At 46.3% G+C, this 22455-nt stretch overlaps 1 protein-coding gene across 3 annotated transcripts; it reads right to left on the bottom strand.

The window, feature by feature from the left end:
- Positions 1–21: 21 nt before the first annotated feature.
- On the bottom strand, positions 22–22384 carry DPCD (deleted in primary ciliary dyskinesia homolog (mouse)). Of its 3 annotated transcripts, none has more exons than XM_068961687.1 (6): positions 22300–22384; positions 13922–14002; positions 8118–8242; positions 7669–7829; positions 827–929; positions 22–286 (listed from the first exon to the last, which is right to left on the bottom strand). In XM_068961687.1, exons 1-6 carry the CDS (start codon positions 22361–22363, stop codon positions 182–184), a joined length of 639 nt encoding a protein of 212 aa, XP_068817788.1. In that variant the 5' UTR covers positions 22364–22384; the 3' UTR covers positions 22–181. The 3 variants fall into 3 exon arrangements, with proteins under 3 accessions (XP_068817788.1, XP_068817789.1, XP_068817790.1); XM_068961688.1 differs by having other exon boundaries at positions 7669–7802; XM_068961689.1 differs by having other exon boundaries at positions 827–893; positions 7669–7802.
- Positions 22385–22455: the final 71 nt, after the last annotated feature.

Below are 22455 nucleotides of genomic sequence, written 5' to 3'. Positions count from 1 at the left end.
CAGGAGGGAAGACCACGGCCTAGGGGCTAGGAATGCCCTGAGGCCCAGTTCTTACAAAGCCTAGACAGCTCCTGGGAGAAGAGAGGCTGCCCCTGTGCCAGAAAGGCCCAAGCCCGAAGTCTCACAGGCCTACAGGAAAAGCCTCACCCACCCAGTGTCAGAAGTCAGGCTCAGGCGGCAGCTACTGAGTCTTGCAGTCCCTGTCACTGCTGTGGGCTGTCTTTACCTTCTTCAGTTCCTTCTGCAGCTCTGACTCAGCTACCAGGACCTCCTTTGGCTTCTGGTACTGAGGATGGAGCAAGGAGAAGACATGAATCAACCATATCACCCCTTTCAACACATAGCCTCCACCCAACAGACTCAGGGCCCCCCTGTCCCCTTTCTGGCCAAACCACAAGGCATGTGGGATCTTAGTTCCCCAACCAGGGATTGAATCCATGCCCCCTACGTTGGAAGGCAAAGTCTTAACCACTGGCCCACCAGGGAAATCCTCCTGCTCCCCTTTATTCAAAGACGAGGGAATTGAGGCCTACAAGGTTGAATGACTTCCTTAAGGTCACATGGGGGTAGAGGTAGGCTTTTGGACCTTTTAGAGCCCCAGTTCTGTGGATCTCACCCCTCCCCATCACCCTCTAGCCAGTTCCAGCTGTGATTTTAAAATCAGTCTCCTGAGCCCTCGCCCGCTCATCCCATTCTGTTGGAGAGGCCTGTTCCCTAGCAAGCATACCCCAGGAGTTGTTGGGGCTGAAACTGAGTAAGATGGGAAGTGGGCAAAAGAAGGAGCCTTTCCCTGACATAGTGGCCAAGAAGTCTGAACGAATCTTACAGAGATAATGAGAGTGGAGTTGGCGTGAGCAAAGCTCAGTGAGGATTCATCCAGAGGTAGCTGGTATCTTTCTAGGTCAGGAATGGAGAACTTCTTGTAGTACCTGTGGGGACACCAAGAGGCCGTGAGAACACCCAACATGGGGACCCCCACAGATGGGCATCAGGCCCTTTAATGCCAAGCTTCTATACAGTCCTCCCCACCTCCCAGCCAAAGAGGAAGACGGGAAGCCAGTTAGAAGGCCAGTATTTTAGAGCTTAGTGACCCTGGAAAGAAGAGAATGAAAGGCCTTCTGGCCAGTCATAATTCCTTGATTAGACCAGGGGTTACAGTGACTCATATTTCAAGTTTAACAATCCCAGAGACAAGTGGAAGAACCCTCTTGGGAAACACAACTGGGTCAGGCAAGCCCTACCTCCTCAGCACCCCAAGAAAACATCATATGTCTGCAAACAAGGAACAGAATAAGGACATCTAAGGCTGTCTTTCCAGAGCTGGGGACTGATAGTTGGCACTTACATGGCACTTTACTGAGGCCCTCTGCTACCTCCCTCTCTTTTAGGGGTTAGCCTGACTCCACTTAGAGGCCAGAGAGGGAAGTTAATCCACAAGGAGAAATCTCCCTAAGAGAAAAAGCCAGGTGACTCATCACAGAAGCCAGATCTCTGGGGCTCTGGCCTAGTTTGCTGACCATAAGACCCCACTCCATTTTCACATATCACACTTGGTCCCCCTCATCTGCAGGTGCCAGTCCAGAGATTAATGATCCCTTTCAATTCAGTTCAGTACAGTCACTCAGTCGTGTCTAACTCTTTGCGACCCCATGAACCGCAGCACGCCAGGCCTCCCTGTCCATCACCAACTCCCGCAGTCCAGCCAAACCCATGTCCATTGAGTCGGTGATGCCATCCAGCCATCTCATCCTCTGTCGTCCCCTTCTCCTCCTGCCCTCAATCTTTCCCAGCATCAGGGTCTTTTCCAATGAGTCAGCTCTTCACATCAGGTAGCCAAAGTATTGGAGTTTCAGTTTCAACATCAGTCCTTCCAATGAACACCCAGGACTGATCTCCTTTAGGATGGACTGGTTGGATCTCCTTGCAGTCCAAGGGACTCTCAAGAGTCTTCTCCAACACCACAGTTCAAAAGCATCAATTCTTCGGTGCTCAGCTTTCTTCACAGTCCAACTTTCACATCCATACATGACCACTGGAAAAACCATAGCCTTGACTAGACGGACCTTTGTTGACAAAGTAATGTCTCTACTTTTTAATATGCTGTGTAGGTTGGTCATAACTTTCCTGCCAATGAGTAAGTGTCTTTTAATTTCATGGTTGCAATCACCGTCTGCAGTGATTTCGGAGCCCCCCAAAATAAAGTCAACCACTGTTGCCCCATCTATCTGCCATGAATGATCCCTTTAGTTGGGGCGGAAGGGAAACCCTGGGACTTAACTGGCAGTTTAGTGGTTAAGACTTCGTGCCTCCAATACAGGGGTGCAGGTTTGATCCCTGGTCAAGGAACTAAGATCCCACATGTGGAGCGGTGCACCCAAAACTAAACAAAAACAACCACCCAGATAGCAACATCCAACCCACAATGTCTGTAACTGGACTTTGCAGGAAATTTAACCTCCTTTACCAAAGAGGAAACTTGGGCTCAGAGAGGTGAATTATCTTGCCTGGTTTCACAGCCAGTTAGTAGGGTCAGATTAAAGTTCCCCAATCCTGGTCTTATTACATTGGAGCACAAAGAATGGCCTCCTCATCTCTAGCAACAGGCCCGTCCGGCATTTTCCTTGGTGGAAGTGTGACCTAGGCTCTGGCTGGTGGCTGTCAGACCTGTCAACCGGGCATAGCATCAGTGCTGCCACAAGGCTGTGGCCTGGGCAGAGAACACTGCAGACAGGTACAAACACACACAAGTGAGGGCCTGGAGAGGGCTGGGCTTTTAATACTTCAGAGGGGCCTGGTCCTTATGGCAGCTCCCCCCAGTCCACTTCAAAAGCCCTGATGCCCTGGGGACTCAGTTGACATCAAGGCAGCATTTCTGCCCTGTTCTCCCTGCTGAAATCCCTTGTTCAGTGAAGACTCTCAGGGCCCCCTCTCCTCCCAGGTTCCTCACTCCCGCCAAGGTGCTGGGACCCATGGCAGGAAAAGAATGTTTACTTAAAGGCTGACAGTTCAAAAGGAGTGGGGGTTGGGGGATCCTAATGGCACCACAAGTTTGCTTTATTTTCCAAAGCTCTGCCCCAGGGAAAGGCGATCCATCTGCCTGCAGACCGGGATGGAATGTCGGCCTCATCCTCCTCCTAGCCAGCCCAGGCTGAGGGCTCTTCCTGGGGCCCTTGGTCTGGCCAGCAAAGGTGGCAGACACTGATAATAGGGAGGGAGTCAAAGGTTAAACAGCGGAGATTAGATGAACACAAAGGCTTGTTAGGAAGTGTTAACATCTTCCCTGCAAATATACACAAGCAGCAGAAGCGGGAGAGACGCAGCCTGGCACACACGGCTCAGCTGAACTCAGTGGGCCTGTGTAAGGCCTCGCTGTGCAGAATGTGGTACGTCCTTAATGCCTACCTGCCTGTGCTCCTGATGGGCAGCCTTCAAGGGAGCAGGAGGCATCTACTTTCTCTCCTCAAGAAACAGCTCACACCCCTTATCTCCATCCCTGGCTTGGGATTTGCCTTGAGAATACCATGGTTCACCTCACCAGCGCCTGGACTAGAGAGGGACCCACTGGGCTTCCAGGAAAGTCCAAACGCCCAGCCTCTGGCAGCCCTAGGCAGGCAGCAAAATTTCTTAGGCATCAACTGTGTCCCAGAGCTGTGAACTGGGGCTTTAAGGATGAAGAAGAAGCAAGGCCATATCGCTGCCTGAAATCTTGTGTTTCTGCTGGAAGCTAAGCCTTTATAGTGGGGTAGTCCCTGGGCTTTTAGCTGATGTGCAACAACCCCCATTCCCACCTGCCTTCACTATCCTTGGTCTCAGCCACACGTGAGAGGTGACATTTATGAATTCTAAATCTGTGCCAGGCACTGTTCAACATGCACTGACTCCTCAGAACAATGCTCTCGGGTTGATTGCTTCTGCCATCCTCTTTTACAGAAGAGGAGACAGGCATAGGCAGGTCAGGTATCTTGTCCATGTCATAAAACTGGTGAAGGGAGATGCCCTTGTTACAGTGAGAATCCCCTCAACCTCCTGACTCCTCTATAGCTCTCCATTCTCACCTCAAAGGATCAGACCGTCTAGGTTCCAAGGATGGGGCAGAGATGGGGGGTGGTCTCCCCCAGGGTTCAACCACCAGGTAGGTCTCCTGAGCACTCCCTCTAACATGGAGTGGCCTGCCTTTCTGAATGGAAAAGTGCAAAGATGTATGTGGAAGTAAGGGCTCTCAGGAGGACTCCTGGCCCCGCCCTGTGACTCTGGGCAGGCCACTTAACTCCTGGGCCTGTTTCTTCCTCCAGATTCCTTTTTCAAATAAAATACCTGCCTCAGATGAACTTTTAAGTCACTGGGAACAGAACAGGCTAACCTGGTACCTCTCTCCAACCTGTGCAAAAAAACAGCTCCTTCACTCTGTTTCAGAGATGACCTACTACACCGCATCACTCTCTCTGCTACATCCCCTTTCCCATTCCCAGTCCCTTCCCAACCTGTTCTCCCTTGCAGTGAACTGAGAAAGGGCGCAAGAGACCAGGCCTAGAGAGAGAGGCTCTGAAGGAAGCTGAAAGTAGAAGCAGAACGGCGTGGAGTCACGTGGGCTGGGCCCCACAGACCTCCTGTGGGTGCTCTGCACACCTGCACACAGGCTCGGCCAGAGTGGTCGAGAGAAGCCTGTAGTCAGTCTGTCCCTTAGAGTGGGCGTGTCTTCCCTTCTTGCTTAAACAACACTCCGGACAAACTGGTCACCACTGCCTATAATGCACATTGACATATTTAAGGCTCTCAGAAGTCCTACCAAGGAGAAACCCATTTAATTCAGTTTCCTAACCTTATTTGACCAGAGAATTCTTTTTTCTAGAGATGCCTATTAACACTCCCAAAGAGTTAGTATTACCAATGTCAAATCAGCCAAACTCTCTTCAGGCTCCAATTTCCAAAGAAACTGGAATTGGCCTCCAATTTCCTCAGGCCGGCCACAGGGCTGAGTACAATATACAATTTTCTAATTCCCCAAACAATCTATGATGTATGCATGAGTATTCTGTGATAGATGAGGAAACCTTGCCCAAAAATGCTATGATTAATATGTGGCAGAGGCCAGATTCAAGCTGACATCCTCCTACTCCATGCCCAGCTCATTCCACTTAGAGCTGCCAGCTTCTAAGGCTGAGGCTCAGAACCTTCTCTCTCTACAAGCATTCTTATTGGGAACAGATGATGCCACAATCAGATCCTAGAAAAGCACCTTCTTCCTTCCCTGGTTCATCTCTTGCTATTACCTGACACCAAGGACATAATTCACTGGAATCAATTCCATCAAGAAAAGTGGCAAACCCAGTTTTTCAGGGACTCTGGCTTTTATTGATAACCATATTCCAGAATATTAGAATCAGGGCAGACATGGAACCTTCAGGTGAAGGACATCAAATCAGAAAAGCCACAGTGTGGTGGAAACTGCAGAGGCCTGGGCATTAAAACTGTCACTATCCCCTCCAGTAAGTCAGGTGCATCATGCTGACTTTATATTCTTACGGAATCGTTCATATACAGCACAAGAATAAAAATACATACCCTGTCCACCACTGGATGGTGTGATGATCAGAAAATAAATTTTTACAGTGTCTTGAAAAAGTTAAACTCTGCTCAAAGGAATAGCCATTGAGTTGTGTCTATTTAGAGGAAGTAAAGGTACAGGACATGTTACTACTACAAGTAGAAAATGAACGTGCCACTAGGCTCAGGAGGAGCCGGTTGAGGGCTTAACAGCCTCCCCTGCCTTCCTCCCAGCAGAGGGTCCCAAGGCTGTGCTGTGCCAGGCTGGGCTGCACTGAGGGAGATCTCAGTGCAGACTCACATACTCTTCTCCCCTCTATGGGAATCCGATCCTGGTCCTGCTCCCTCTGGAGGCACTACTCCCATCCCACCTGGCTTCCCCGAGCAGTTCAGCAATTCAGCAACATCTCCCCTTGCCCGGGGCGCTGGAGTGGAGCGCCTGGCCAACAGTGCCACCTATGGTTGGATATGTGCAGGAGATGGGACCCAGAGGACCGGCCTGTAGATGAATTTTCTGGTGAGCTAGGTAGCCTCTCTTCTCTTGTTCCTTGGTAATCACATTTTTGCTTGATATCTATATTCGACAGTGACCTCTGGGGGACAAAAGAGAGGCAGCAGCCAGCTCCACAAACTGCTGGGCTGCAGATTCAAGTGCTATCAGAAGCACTTTTGTTCCTAGTTTGGACCCAGGGCCTCTGACGCCAGGGAATGCTTGCTGAAGCATGGAGTTTGTTTTCCTAAAGGCAATTTCTCTGTTGTCTGAAATTGCTAAATTCTACTTTAGGCACTGACTCCTGTTAATGATGAGAACAATAACGGGAATAAACTGCCTTTTATCTGAGGGCTATAAAGTGCTTTACAAACGCAAACCCTTATTATTATGACTTTATAGACAAGGCTCACTTTAGGGGCTGCTGGCTGCATGTACAGCAATAATCCTGAAATTAATTCATTCATCTCCACCCCTTCCCCACCCCTTAACCCTGCCAAAGTGATAAGGTATGGGGGTCAGAGAGGAGGGTGAACCCAGGGCTGCAGTAGGGGAGCCTGGGAGCCACACTGCTTCCCTGTGGCATCATGGGCCTGAGAGAGACAGGAGGGGAGGCTGGCACCACACTGCCTGAGAGGATGGACAAATACTGGGTCCTCCTTACTCCAGGTAAACCAGAGGGGGCATCTCTGGCCTAAGCTGAGCACCCCATGAGACATGCTGGGTAGCTTCACAGTCTGTGGACTATTAACTCATAAAACCTCCCATCTCAATGCCCTAAATCTGTTTCATGGGAGTTGGTCCTACACTGCAATCCCTCTGACTCAGTTCACAACCAAGTCATTACTGGGCTCTTCTCTTCTGTGGTCAGTCAGAGCTCCAGAAACCCAAACGAGATCAGTGCATTTCCAAGATAATCAGCCCAGAAGCAGCCCCGCCAGGATCAGATCTCCACCTCGGTTACCTTCTGTCCCCTCAACCTCAAAGTTTGCCTGCCCCTAGCAGACCATGAGAAGAGGAGGAAAAGGGCCGTAAGCACCCTCTTTGAAACATCATGCAAGAGACTTCCAAGAAGCACCCACTCCCTGTCCCTCGAGGGACACCCCCCTAGGGGGGTTGGATCAAGTTTGCTGCTCCCAAACACCTCTGTAACTGCCACCTCAGACAGGTGTGCCTTCCAGGCTCTGGTTCCCTGCCAGCCCCAAGCTCATCATGGACTGGAGCCAGCCAGAGGTCAAGGCATAGTAACCTTACAGCAGAACCACCTAAGATCGCAAGTCAGTGGCTGGGTGATTTCCTCATCCGCTCATTCATCCAACAAATGTTTACTGAGCTCCAGCATACGCCAAGTACTGGACCAGACACTCATTGTTCAAATTTCCCTGCCCTGATGGAGCTGAGTACAATATTCAAGCTGGTTCTGATTACAGTATTCAAGGGCTGAAGAGAGAAAGCCCTTCAGCTTTTAGTACCTACTCTAGGGCTGTAGTAAAGCCCTTCTGCTTCTCTCAGAGCTGGAAGAGGAGGCTGCTCTATCCTCTGGGGTGGGGAACCGTCTGAGTCCTAACCCTAGGTCAAACCCCACCCCCACCTTGCTCATACACAAGTAGGCAGGTGCCTACCACGCCACTTACTTTTTGTTGGTTGTTCTGACGACAACACAGCGCTCCTTCTGGTCCACAGAGACGTTGTAAACGTCCTTAGGGTACGGCAGGTTTCGAATTCGCCACTGGAAACTCATCTTGGTGTCTTTGCGCATGAATATGGGCTGCAGAAGGCAAATCCAATTCAAGGACTATTCTTGGAGAGGGGTAGGAAGGGATGGCTTCCCTCCACAAACCTCTACCCGGGGACACAATGGGGGCACCTCAGCTCTCGTCTGAGGCTTCCACTGCTGTGACCTACGAAGCCTGGAGCCCCTGCTCTGGGATGACTAAGCCAGAACCCTTTGGGTATCCATTCAAGGGAATGTGTCCAGGTGGGCACACCAGAGATGAGGAGGTGAACAAGACATGGTGGCTGCCCTTGAGGGCTAGCAGCCCACTCCCCCAGCCTCCCCAAGGCACCTGACAGACAGACATACATTGGCATTGCTTTCCGTGATGAGTTCAGGCCCCAGGCTCCCCGCTCCTGGGAGCGCTGGCTCTCCCACCTCAATCTGCCACTGGCCCAAGGCTCCCAGGGCACTCTTCATACGCCACTTCCTCACTGAGGAGAGAAGGAAGCAGTGGGATTACGGGGAGGAAAGGTGTTCTGCTCTCTTCTGCTGAATCACTGACATCACTTTTATCCTGTGATGGATAAAAGTGGGAGTGACAAGCCTTCACACTAACTTTATCCATCTGAGCAGGGACCTCACAACCCCTGAAATCTCAGAAGAGCATTTCAATATTAGACAATTTGTAAAGAACAGATCAGGGTGCCCAGACAGACAGAATTAAAGCTATGAAAGGTGCCAAGTGGAGTTCAGAAACCCCCAGGTATGACTTCAAGCACAGGGATGATGTGAAGGTTGGGAAAAGGGTGGCTACTAGTAACAGGGAAAATATGGATCCCAAGAAGCCTGAGTTGATGTGCATTCTTCCTTCTAAAAACAGTCAAAGGAAGAATGAATTAAGAGTGTGAAAGCTGATAAGCAGATTTGTCTCATGACTCAGAAAGTCCAAATTGAGAAGTTTACTCATTTCAGGTGTACCTGGCTTAAAATAACATCCCCACAGTTGTATTTACAGGAAATTCTAGGCACACACATTTTAAATGTATTATTTATAAAAGATCTAACATAAATTTCTTATAGAGTAGAATCATCCTTTTATAATGCAAATAATCATTTCTATTTTACAGCCCAGATGTTTGCATAAGAATGTTTTTTTCCGGTAAGGCCCACACTTTTATGGAGATTTTAAGTGAAAAGTCTAGTGCAGCAGACACTGAGAGCCCCACTGGGATGCTCAGGGACCCCAGCCAGCCCTGTCACAGCCGACTGCTGTCGTCACAGCCAACTGCTGTCAGCACGCCCGTGGCCTCAAGGGGCTTTCCCAAGCGCGACCGCTCGGCTCCTTCCGTCCCTGAGGCAATGGGGGTCTCCCAGGTGGCCAGCAGCCTTCCTGGAGCTGCCATGAGGAGCTGAACAACTCAGAAAGCACCCGGTGTCCTGTGGCGGTTGCTCCTTTTCTGGGCCGGGGGGTGAGTGCGATTCTCAGGATGGGTTTCTTCTGAGTAGCTGTGCCAAACCCCAAACACCCTCCCTGCTCTAAGTAAGGCACACAAGCTGAACACAAAAGTATGCTGTAAAATGAGGATTTTCCCTTGAATATGTGCTTTTATAAGGTCTGCTGAATTCTGCAATGTGATTTTATTATGTCTCAGGGCCAGAAACTCTCCCTAGAAACACATTTCCAAGTTTATAATGAAAATTAATAAGGAAGAGTAAAACTTGGAAATATGCTTTATAGGCAACTTTTTTTCTTCCTCACAAATACTTCTCTCTTAAGTGACTGGACTGTGACTAGAAGTACATCTAAATCTATTCTCGTAATACCTTGCTTAACTAGGAAGCCAGTCTTCTGGGTTGCAGCCTTCTTACAAATTCAGAAATGACAAATGCCTCTAAGCGCGACTTACCAGACCCATGTATCTCACGCTATACTGTAGAAAAGATCACTCCCAGATTCTTACTCGGACATGTATAAAATGCTATGTGTAGAATAAGGCAGGAAATTAATTTTTTCCCAGGCATACTGACAACAGCATGATGGGACAGCTCACACTGAGTACACAGTCAGAACTAAAAAGCATGTGGGACCATTTGGTGTGAGGGCAAACAAGCATCCTTAGACCCTGATGGGATCCTGATGTAAGAACAGTCAAAACAGAGCTTAAAGGTGGAGGTTCTTTTAGAAAGCGTCTAGTCCAATGCTTTTATCTTTCAAATGAGCAATAGCATTCTTCCCTGCCTGCTCTCCTTCAACCCCTGCTACCACTCTCCAAGGAAGAGTATAAAGAATTACCAAGGCTCAGAAAGAGACACTCACTTGCAAAATCCAGAGGTAAAATTCACGTCTCCTAACTCCAAGACCAGAATCTGAATCATTAGTAAATGGCTAACTTGTATTCTATAAATATTTATCTGTGCTGTGCTAAGTCTCTTCAGACGTGTCCAACTCTTTGCGACCTGGTAGCCAGCCAGGCTCCTCTATCCATGGGGATTCTACAGGCAAGAATACTGGAGTGGGTTGCAATGTCCTCCTCAAAAACATTCAATAGCATATATGATATTTTTAGTTTTTTTTTTTAAAAAGCTCTATTTCTTTTTAAAATTTTAGCATTTAAAAGAAAAGCTTCAATTATTTGAAATTTTAATTTCTGAAAAACACTTGATTATTTGAGGCTGGACAAGTGAGGTGTCCAGTGATCATGGGCCTTGTTAAATCACGTGTCCTGAAGCACAGTGCCAGTGTGGCCAGGAAAGGCAATTCTGATCTACTCTTTAATCTGTGGAATAATTGGGTTTGGAACAGACACGTTCCCCAAAAGGACCCTAAGGAGATGGAAAGTTAGCTACTGGTTTCCTTACTGCTGGCCTTAAAAGCCACTCAGGTCACAGAAACTTGGACCCTTGGCTGTTTCACCGTTTTTAACACCTTGGGGTTAAATTCTTTGCTAGAATATGAAGAAGGTCTCTGTACTCATTCCCCCGTGAGATAAGAGCCAATACATGATTTTTGGTGAAGTCCTTGTTATTGCCCCCATGGCTGTGGGCGTGGATGCACACAGGCAAATACACGCTTCGTCCTGTCTCTCTCGTCCTGTCTTTGTTCCTGAACTCAAGGACAGCTCCTGCGGCAGTAGAAGCCTGTTTCCACCTGCTGTCACTCTGATTTGATTATATGTTAAACCCAAACTGGTGTGTGCAGGGCAGCTCCCTGGGACGCTGTCATATCTTCCTGGCTGAGCCAGGGCCAGTCCTTGGAAAGGAGACTTTCAATGACCCTGTAAAGGGTCTGATGGGGAGTATATGAAGGCGGCGCCTGGGGCCTTTTTCCTAAGTCAGCAGGAAGCAGGCTGATGTCCCTGACTGCTGAAAGGAGGCCCCGTCTTTCAGGTGGGCTGGAAAGTAGAGGTCCTAAAGGCCTCCTTCCCCAGAGCTCCAAGCCCTGGCCCACTTCCAATGTGGATAATTACATTCCCCTTTCCTAAATACTCCCTGCAGCTTAAACTGGATGCAGGATTCTTCTTTTCTGCCCTAAAACACTGTAACATTGCTATGTGGCTATTAAACAGCTGCCACGTCCCATCCCTGAGGAGGCTGAAGGGAATCGAGTGGGTCATTTATAAAGCCGGTGAAGTGCTTGGGGATGAAAGTGCTCAATATCCTCCAAATGCAGCCTGGGGTGGTTAGGCTGGCGGTCAAATACCACAGCAGATTAAGCCGGTAATCCGAATGTAATCGCTGGGGGATGGCCTGCCCTTCAGCCTCGGCCCCCCTGGACATGCTGTGTTCTTCTAGGGCTGGTTTGATGTTCCGATCATTGTTATGGGGCCCTTCAGTTTTTTTTTCTCTATGAATACACATACAGCATTCATTGTGGGGGGTGGGAATGAATAGCATTGAGCGGGCAGGAAAAAAATATGACACTACTATGGTTATTAACACCAAGTGGAAGGGGTCTGACCCAGACAGATGCACTATTGGTAATTCTCTCTATAAATTACTTTCTGGGTTTTTCAGACAGAAAACCAGTTTGACCAATTATCCAATTTGTATAATTAGCTGGAAAAAAATAAAAAATGGAAACCATTCCCATTTACAGCCACAAAAACCCTGTCCATATTTTGCTTCAACAAATTCACAAGTGAAAGTCAGTTCAGGCCCTGGGATTATTTATACTTAAAAATTAAAAACAAACAGTATTTTGCAAGCTGGCAGGCGTGGGGTGGGTGGTTGGAGATGAATAAGAAAAGGGTCAGCTGTTCAAAGGGCCCAGTGGTTTGAGCGGAGTGTTCCCCACTGCCCAATCTCTGTCCTGCTCCCACCAGTCTTTACTTGGGCCATTCTGAGGAGAACAAAATTTAGTTAAAAAAACAAAACAGAATGAAATATTCTCAACTCCCAACAGTGTGCCGTTGTGGATTAAAAGCATGGGCTCTTCATCACACAGACCTAGGCTTAAACCCAAGCCCTGTAACTAACCAGCTATGTGATTCTGAGCAAGGTGCTTAACCTCTTGAAACCTGCAGTTTTCCTGATTGTAAAATGAATACAGCAGTACCTACATACCACACTGGGCTGTAACTAAGATGGCTGGTGTAAAGCACTTAGCATGATGCCCAATAAAAGTTACAGCATTACTCTCCTTAGGTAGACTTACTCAAACAACGTTCTCCTATGAACCTCCATTTCTGCTTCCAAGAAAAAGGAGTTAGGAGGCCACCGTCTTTCTTGACCTGCCACGAGGGAAAGTGACAGGTTCACGTGGGATGTTACCAATGAAGTAACCTGGGCTTGTTCTTCATTTCAAGTTTTGTCCAAGCACAACTAAGAGGCCTTGGGTTTTACTTGTTTGTTTTTATAGCCACAGCAGCAATAGCTTTATTATTCGCTCTGTGTGGAGAAGAGAGTGCCACTGGGGGCTCAGAGAGAGGAGCTGTGGCTAGTCCCTGGCCTGGTGATGGTGTTGGTCAGCCCACGTGACCTCTGCTTTCATAAGCTCATGCCCTGTTAGGCATTCCAAGGCTGTCACCCCCTGGGAGTGCTATAAATTACAATGTATTGTGAGGATATTACTACTGTATTGGTTTCCACCAAATCAGTGTCATATGCTAAACACATCAAGATTTTTTAATAGCACCATACTAAACCAACTGGGACTGGAACCCAAGCAGCTCATAATAAGGAAGGATCAACACTTCACTTTGCGGCTGAGCATGCGCAGGACACACGTTTTAAGACTGGAGACGAAGAGAATGCAAACCCGTGTGATCCATGTTGTCGGTTCTAGACATTTATGAGCTGTCAGAAAAAGGGAAAAAGAAATTCCCTCAACAGTACTACCTGTCCATCAGGCCCAGGAAGAAATTAAAGTCAAGAATAATGACAAGAAAATAACCCAGCCCATGATTCCATCATTGGTCTTAGCATTTCAGGTGAAACTTAATAAAGAGACCAATTCCCACTGCTGACAGCCTCAGGCTCTGGGTCAAAGAACCAGCCACCTAGCTTTGGGAAGTCAGTTAATGCTGATATGCATACCTGAGAACAGAGAATGAGCAAATCAAATAATTTCCAGAAATCTGAGCTGGAGCCTCTATTCATGAGCTTATTCTTAGAGGAAAAGGAAGGGCTGCAGGAATGAAAGCGATGATGCCACAAAATCACCATTTCTCCCTCCTCCTCCCTTTGATTCAGACATTCTCCAAGGCGAGGGGCATATTTAACAGAGCTGCCTCTGAGGCAAGGTCAGAAGCTGCTGCCTCTGATTCTTGCTTGTTCCTGATGTGGTTTCAGAAAACAAAACAAAAATTAAGCCAAACAAGTGCAGGGAAAGCTGCCTTCACTTAGCCCACAAGGCTTACTTCCAATTCTACCTTCTCTGTGAAGATTTTCCCAATGGTTTCTCTACACCCCCAATCACACCTTAGAAGGGTTAACTCTCATTCGCCTGGGGGTGGAGTGAGGTTCACTGGTCAAGTGGACACCCACTGCATCTCTGGTGTCCAGCCCTGACCTCGGGTTATTCTCAGGAACAATTCTGCCTCAAGGGCCTCAGTCTGGCCGAGCTCCCACATGTACTTGCTGAGCTTCTTGAAGCCTCAGCTAGGCCTGTCTACCTGTGCTCAGGTCACCCCAAGTGTTTCTAAGGGCCCCTGGGGGCCCCTGTCACTTACCAAGTAGTTCCTTTGTCTTCTCATCATATTCTTCGGCCATTTCCTTCCCATCTGGGAACAAATAATGCACCTTTCTTCTCCCTGGGCACAAAGCAAAAGAGGGTCTTACCCCTGGGTTTCCTCTTGCCATGGGCCTTTAGATCCAGAGATCTGCCTGGGAAACACTACAGCCATGGGCATATTAAAAATCTTCCCAGAGCCCCCCACGAACTCCTTGACAACTGTCATCCACCATTACTTTAAGACATGTCCTGGGACTCATTTGCTTTCCCTGAACACGTCCTTGTTCTGCTGATTATTCTACAAGCAATAGCTCTAAAAAAGTGTCAGTTGCTTAGTCACGTCTGATTCTTTGTGATCCCATGGACTATAGCCTGCCAGGCTCTTCTGTCCTTGAATTTTCTAGGCAAGAATACTGGGGTGGGTAGACATTTCCTTCTCCAGGGGATCTTCCTGAACCAGGGATTGAACCTGGGTCTCCAGCACTGCAGGCAGATTCTTTACTGTCTGAGCCACTCTTCCCAACTGTTGAACTCCTCCTTGCCCTTCAAAATCCAACTGAAATGTCGCTTCTACTGGGAAGTCTTCTAAAACTATCACTCCTAGCCACCTGACAAAATTCATCACTTATTTCTTTATGCCTTCTTGGAGCTTTATTCATATCCACAGTGGAGCGTTTATCACATAGTATGATACTTTTAAAAGTATCTGTTTCAAGAATGATGTCGTATTTATGTTTCTCTCCCCAGTTCCTAAAGCCAGGCCTATGTGCTCAGATTACTGAACTGGGTTTCCCAACCAGCAGCTCCCTCCAGCTGTGCCCCTCACTCTGCCGCCTTCTGCACATCTCCATGCCATTCCTGTCACACAGCACATGACATTAGTGCCCGCGCATCTTCCCTACGGCGTTTACCTTGGGTACAGTCTCACATCTGTCTGTGTGAATTCTGGATGATTAGTGCCTGTCTCTTTACTAAGATAAGAGGGATTTTATCCCCTCTATCTACGGTTTCCCAAACGTTAAGCATAGTACTTGGCATATTTTAACAGCTCAGCTAAATATTGGTTGAAAAAATGAAAGAACATCACTTCATCTTTCATTGAAAGAAGAGACGAAATGGATAAAGATGTGGTACATAAATACAATGAAATACTAATCAGAAAAAGGAATGAAACTGGGCCATTTGTAGTGGCCTAGACAGAAGAACATCTATTTCCACTTTATTGACTGTGCCAAAGCCTTTGACTGTGTGGATCACAATAAACTGGAAAATTCTGAGAGAGATGGGAATACCAGACCACCTGACCTGCCTCTTGAGAAATCTGTATGCAGGTCAGGAAGCAACAGTTAGAACTGGACATGGAACAACAGACTGGTTCCAAATAGGAAAAGGAGTACGTCAAGGCTGTATATTGTCACCCTGCTTATTTAACTTCTATGCAGAGTACATCATGAGAAATGCTGGGCTGGAAGAAGCACAAGCTGGAATCAAGATTGCCGGGAGAAATATCAATAACCTCAGATATGCAGATGACACCACCCTTATGGCAGAAAGTGAAGAGGAGCTAAAAAGCCTCTTGATGAAAGTAAAAGAGCAGAGTGAAAAAGTTGGCTTAAAGCTCAACATTCAGAAAACGAAGATCATGGCATCTGGTCCCATCACTTCATGGGAAATAGATGGGGAAACAGTGGAAACAGTGTCAGACTTTTTTCTTTTGGGCTCCAAAATCACTGCAGATGGTGACTGCAGCCATGAAATTAAAAGACGCTTACTCCTTGGAAGAAAAGTTATGACCAACCTAGATAGCATATTCAAAAGCAGAGATATTACTTTGCCGGCTAAGGGCCGTCTAGTCAAGGCTATGGTTTTTCCAGTAGTCATGTATGGACGTGACAGTTGGACTGTGAAGAAGGCTGAGCACTGAAGAATTGATGCTTTTGAACTATGGTGCTGGAGAAGACTCTTGAGAGTCCCTTGGACTGCAAGGAGATCCAACCAGTCCATTCTGAAGGAGATCAGCCCTGGCATTTCTTTGGAAGGAATGATGCTAAAGCTGAAACTCCAGTACTTTGGCCACCTCATGCGAGGAGTTGACTCATTGGAAAAGACTCTGATGCTGGGAGGGATTGGGGGCAGGAGGAGAAGGGGATGACAGAGGATGAGATGGCTGGATGGCATTACTGACTCAATGGACGTGAGTCTGAGTGAACTCCAGGAGTTGGTGATGGACAGGGAGGCCTGGGGTGCTGCGATTCGTGGGGTCGCAGAGTCGGACACGACTGAGCGACTGAACTGAACTGAGACAGATCTAGAGTATGTCGTACAGAGTGAAATCAGAATTAAGAAAAAATAAATACCACACATTAACACATATATGTGGAATCTGAAAAAATTGATATAGACAGTCTTATTTACAAAGCAGAAATAGAGACACAGACATAGAGAACAAACATATGGATACCAAGGGGAAGTGAGGATGAGATGACCTAGGAGATTGGAATTGACATATATAAACTATTGATACTATGTATAAAATAGATAACTAATGAGAATCTATTGTATAGCACAGAGAACTCTCCTCAGTGCTTTGTGGTGACCTAAGTGGGAAGGGAATCCAGAACAGTGGAGATACATGTATATAGACAGCTGATTCATTTCACTGTACAGCAGAAACTAATACAACAGTGTAAAGCAACTACACTCCAATAAAAATTTAAAAGAAAACAAATGTTAAAACAATTTCATACCAAAACAAAAGTAACATATGTTCAAAGAAAAAAAAAGGAAAGAATTCAAGGGCATCTCTGAGACCAACTCTTTCATCTCAGTAGTATAATCCTAAGCATATTCTTAAAAGTGGCTAGATAATTTCCCATTTTTACAGATAGGTAAACAGACAGGCAGGCTCCTTAGTGAGACAGTACCAATGCCCAGCAGACAGGTACCCAGTGAATTCCTGATGAGTAGAGCCCCAAGGCCCTTAATCAGCTGAAGGAGCCACTAGCCAAAACTTGCAACTGCATCCAGGCCACCAAGCCTTTTGCTGTCCATTCACTCCCCGGAACCTTGTTCTTCGAGGCATTCCGAATTTGTACTCTGGGGACACTCACCCCCAAATTTGCAGGGCCTCTCCATAGGCCTCTTGGTTACACCACCCTTAATCATTTGTTTGGCTCACAGAGCTGGCAGAGGCTGTGCTGTCAGGAGGCGGGTGCAAGGTGCTGCGTGTGAGTAGCTGAGAGAGTCTGGCCTGACCCTCTCCTTCCCTGGAGTCTGGTCGTCGGTGCAGCAGGACTTGGTGCTTACTATGGGCCAGGCGCTTTCCATATTTTATTGCATTTAATCCTCACAATAATCCTATGTGCCTCCAGTACTTGTCTTTCACAAATAAAGAAAATTGAGGCTTAAAGATCATGTAACTGGTTCAAGGTCATAAAGCTAGGAAATGATAGCCTGGGCTTAAACTCACTTGAGGCCAAAGTCGAGGCTCTAATAACCATACTAGGGTATCTGTATGAGGCTTTAAGGTTATAAGGATGAACAGTGTTCTAAGGGTTTATTGCTCATATTTCTAGTGAATTACATGTTCAGGCCTTAGCCTATTTTATTTCAGTATTCATCTTTTTCTTACTAATCTTATTGAGCTTTGTATATAGTAAGCACATCACACATGTTGCAAATATTCTCAGTTTTAATTGCCTTTTTGTTTAAAGCAGATTTTCTCAAACAAATGTTTACTTTTTATATAGTCAATTATTTTTTCCTTTGTGGTTATTAGCTTTCCCTGGTGGCTCAGAGGTTAAGGCATCTGCCTGGAATGCAGGAGACGTGGGTTCGATCCCTGGGTCAGGAAGATCCCCTGGAGAAGGAAATGGCAACCCACTCCAGTACCCTTGGCCTAGAGAATCCCATGGAGGAAGGAGCCTGGTAGGCTACAGTCCATGGAGTCGCAAAGAGTTGGACACAACTGAGCGACTTCACTTCACTTGTGGTTATTATCCAGAAGTTGTGCTTAGAATATCCTCTCTTACCCAAGATCATAATATTCATCTATACTTTATTCTAATATATATTTAGGGCTTCCCTCATAGCTCAGTCAGTTCTAAATGCACTCATGTATGTGAATATAAAATGGGATTACCAGGAATAGCAATCATTGAATAAATCAACAATTTTCAACAGGAAAAATAATGATCTATGGAAAAGTGTACTGGGTTCTCATTATCAAGAGAAGTGATTCTTGGTGGGCAGATAGCCACATCCTCTGCCCACTCACAGACACATCAGGAGGGCAGATCTCCAGGAGTGGTCTAACAAGGCATATTCACACATTGGGGTTTGTTGTTTTCTTTTTAAAGTTTTGATTAGGAGTGGTCTAACAAGGCATATTCACACTTTAGGGTTTGTTGTTTTCTTTTTAAAGTTTTGATTAGGGAGAGAAAAAACAATGTTGTTTTGTGATATCACTAACAAAAAAACTTACCAAAATCCTGGTTGATGAATTATTTGTTTGAACACTGTCCTACGACTAAAGGAAGTGAAAGGCAGGGACTAGAATAGATACTTGCCCACATGTTCACGGCAGTAGTTATTTACGGTTTAAAAAAAAAGTGGAAGTAACCCACTTCCTTGAGTAGTAAGAATAAAAACAAAAATAAATAAGAACAAAAACAAAAACAGAAATAAATAAAAAAATAAAAAGACCTAATTAAACTTAAAAGCTTTTGCACAGAAAAGGAAACCATAAACAAGATGAAAAGACAACCCTCAGAATGGGCAAAAAGATTAACATTTGGAAACGAAGTGATTGACAAACGATTAACCTCCAAAATATATAAGCAACTCATGCAGCTCAATAGCAAAAAAACAACCCAATCAAAAGATGGATGGAAGCCCTGAATAGACATTTATCCAAAGAAGGCACATAGATGGCCAACAAAGATACTCAACATCACTATGAGAGAAACGCAAGTCAAAGCTACAATAAGGTACCACCTCACACCAGTCATAATGGCCATCATCAAACAATAAACGCTGGAGAAGGGGTAGAGAGGAGGGAACCCTCATGCACTGTTGGTGGGAATGTAACCTGATACAGTCACTAAGGAGAACAGTATGGAGGTTCCTTAAAAAACTAAAAACAGAACTACCATATGACCCAGAAATCCCATTACTGGGCACATACCTGGAAAAAACTAATTCAAAAAAACACATGTACTCCAATGTTCATCTCAGCACTGTTTACAATAGCCAGGACATGGACGCAACCTAGATGTCTATCAGCAGAGGAAGGGATCAAGATGTGGCAGAGGGGCGTCACTGGTGGTCTAGTGGTTAAGAATCTGCCTGCCGATGCAGGGGACACAAGTTTGATCCCTGATCTGGGAAGATTCCACATTGTCGCAAAGCAGCTAAGCTCAGGTGCCACAGCTAATGAAGCCTGAGGGCACTAAAGCCTTGCTCCACAACAGAATCTACGGCAACGAGAAGCCTGTGCACCATAACTAGAGAGCAGCCCGCGATTGTTGTAACTATCAATAGAGAAATCCCACGTGCAGCAGCAAAGACCCAGCACAGTCCAAAATAAATCGTTTCTTTCAAAAGTTTTTAAAAAAAACAGCTGTGGTACATCTATACACTGGAATATTAACCACAAAAAGGAACACAACTGGGTCATTCACAGAGACCTGGATGGAGCTAGAGACTGTCATGCAGAGTGGAGTTAGGAAATATGTATTTAATGCATATATGTGAAATATCGAAAAATGGTATAGATGATCTTATTTGCAAAGCAGGGCTTCCCATGCGAATCAGTGGTAAAGACTCCGCCTGCTAACATAGAAGACACCAGTTCAATCCTTGGGTTTGGAAGATCCCTGGGAGGAGAAAATGGCAACCCACTCCAGCATTCTGGCCTGAAAAATTCCACGGACAGAAGAGCTTGGTGGGCTATAGTCCATGGGGTTGCAAAGAGTTGGACATGACTGAGCAACTGAGCACACACACATGCTTTTGCAAAGCAGAAGTAGAGACACAGACATAGAGAATAAATGTATGGATGTCAAGGGGGGACTGGGGAGGAGTTGGGAGGTTAGATTTGACATATGTATATATTACAGATACTATGCGAAAATAGATAACTAATGAAAACCTACTGTATGCACAGGATACTCTACAGAATGCTCTGTGGTGACCTAAATGGGAAGGAAATCCAAAAGCGAGGGAATATATGTGTAGCTGATTTCACTCTGCTGTACAGCAGACACAAATCCAACGCTGTTAAGCAACTACACTCCACTAAAAATTAATAAAATTAATTTTTTAACAAGTGGAAGCAACTCAAGTGTCCACTGACCCACCAGTCGATAAACAAAATGTGGTATATTCATACATACAATGGAAGAATGTTATTCAGCTTTAAAAAAGGGAGGAAATCAAAATTTCCTCATGCAACAAATGACATTTCCTCATTTCCACATGCAACAACATGGATGAACTTTGAAGACATTATGCTAAGTGAAATAAGCCAGTCACAGAACAACGAATGTTGTATATATACTTCACTTCTATGAGGTCCGTGCTGTAACCAAACTTGTGAAGACAGAAAGTAGAATGGTGATTGCCAGGGGCCGAAGATAAGGAGACTGAGGAGTAGTGTTTAATGGGTAAGAGTCTCAGCTGAGGCGTCAGTAGTTAATGGGTATGGAGTTTCAGCTGAAGATGAATGTTTTGGAGACGGATAGTGGCAATGGGGGCACAACCATGTGAATATACTTAATGCCACAAAACTACACTTAAAAAAGGCTAAGATGGTAACTATATGTTATGTACGTCTTACAATAAAAACAAATCCCACCGTCCTATGAGATAATGTTCAAAATCTTTAGTTTGGCAAAGGAGCTCTATCACAACTCCAACTTCTCTGCAATTTCTTTTCATGTTCTACCATTTCCCCTTAACACTCCTTGAGAAAAGGGACCTTTTATTCACTCTTGCATCCTAGCACCCAGGACCTGACAGAGTGTAGGTAGATATCAGGACTGACTGAGTCAAGGCTTCAGCCTCACTAAATGTTTTGTTATGCCCCTAGAAATCATCCACACACTTGCATACTTCTGCGTTTTCACATGTGAGTTACTCTTGGTGGAATAACTATCCCCTCTTCTCCACTTAGCGAACACCTATTTATCCTTTAGGGCCCATGAACATCACCTGTTCTGTCAGATCTTCCTGAGAGAACCATTTTCACCTCTGTGCTCTCATGGCATTCTATAGAAAAGTCCAACTTCTACTTAACACATACACTCTCATTTATTTACCTTTTTTTTCTTGACCACTATGGGAACTCCTGAGACATGTCTTTTTCTATCTGCTCTAGCACACAACCTGACACACAGTAAAAGCATCCCTAAATGCTGCCTGAATAAATGAGCAAATGACCCGCTGATTTCACTTTCCAAGCTTTCTTGACTGGCCTCTACCTGTGGATTTCAGTCCCTGCCAATTTCCTGAAAGCTACAAGGAATTCAGACCGAATTCATTCTGGCTGCCAAGTGGGTCCAGGAAGGGACCGTCAAGCACTGGCCAATCCTAGGGTGGAAGAAAGTCAGAATTCCATACCCCTGTGTCTACCTCTTCCAGGACCAGCAGGAATGGGGGAAGTGGGAGAGGGTGGAGTGGGGCGGGAGGCGTTGCTTTGTCTCCTTTAAAGACCCAAGGAACATTTAGAAGTTCACTTACAAACATAACATTACAAGTGCAAAGGACCTCAGAGATAACAGAGATAATCAGTTCACATCATTTTACAGATGAGGAAAGTGAGGTTCAAATATAAGAGGCCGACTGGGGAGCCCACGCCAAATTATAGGCAAAGTCCTAACTACAGCGAAGGTGTCCTGCGTCTCTATGACACCAGGCAGCTTTCAGCAATAGAATCTCCAGACTGGGGTTCACGGGATCCCAGGTCAGGGTCCACTTTTACCACTGACTGACTGAGGGAGCTGCAGCCGACCTAAAATCTTGGATTTCAGTTTCCTCTTCTGTAAAACAGAGTGGAAAACAGCCTCTCGGGACTGCGGTGAGAAGCAAATGACATAATGAACATGGGAAGGATTATTTATTAGTAACAGAACGCAGAAAGGGGCGAGGTAGTGTGGAGGAAACTAGGGGTGTTCAGAGAAGGGTGTTCCAGTCGCCTTATCTATATGAGCCTCAGTTTCTTCATCTGCAAACGCAGAACTTGCCCTGGCAGGAGGCTGGGACCTTCCAGCCTTACCCTCCGGGCTGGGCCCGTCCCGGGGGCGCCAGCGCAGAGAGCTGGACCCTGGTGGAAAAGAAGAAGGTGCTCTCGGGGGAGGGAGGGGGGCCTCGAGTTACCGTCTTGCAGCAGCGCCGTCTTCTCTGCCGCCCGCAGACTCTCCAGCCAGCCGGTCACCGCCATCTTCCCTCCAACGAGCCGCGTGCCTGGCCACTGCCATGGCAACCATTCCGCCTAGGGTCACTTCCGTATGACCCGGAAGATGTTCTGGGTAT

Source organism: Capricornis sumatraensis, chromosome 23 (assembly GCF_032405125.1).
Source record: "Capricornis sumatraensis isolate serow.1 chromosome 23, serow.2, whole genome shotgun sequence".
NCBI classification, from domain to species: Eukaryota; Metazoa; Chordata; class Mammalia; order Artiodactyla; family Bovidae; genus Capricornis; species Capricornis sumatraensis.
This window is presented reverse-complemented; position numbering and strand designations above follow the sequence as displayed.

Coding starts and splice junctions, on each gene's coding strand:
- DPCD (XM_068961687.1), bottom strand. CDS start 22,363: ATGGCGGTGACCGGCTGGCTGGAGAGTCTGCGGGCGGCAGAGAAGACG. Junction 8,243..13,921: donor GAAGACAAAGGAACTACTTG/GTAAGTGACAGG, acceptor TTCTCTCCTCAG/TGAGGAAGTGGCGTATGAAG. Junction 930..7,668: donor GTCAGAACAACCAACAAAAA/GTAAGTGGCGTG, acceptor GTGTCCCCACAG/GTACTACAAGAAGTTCTCCA.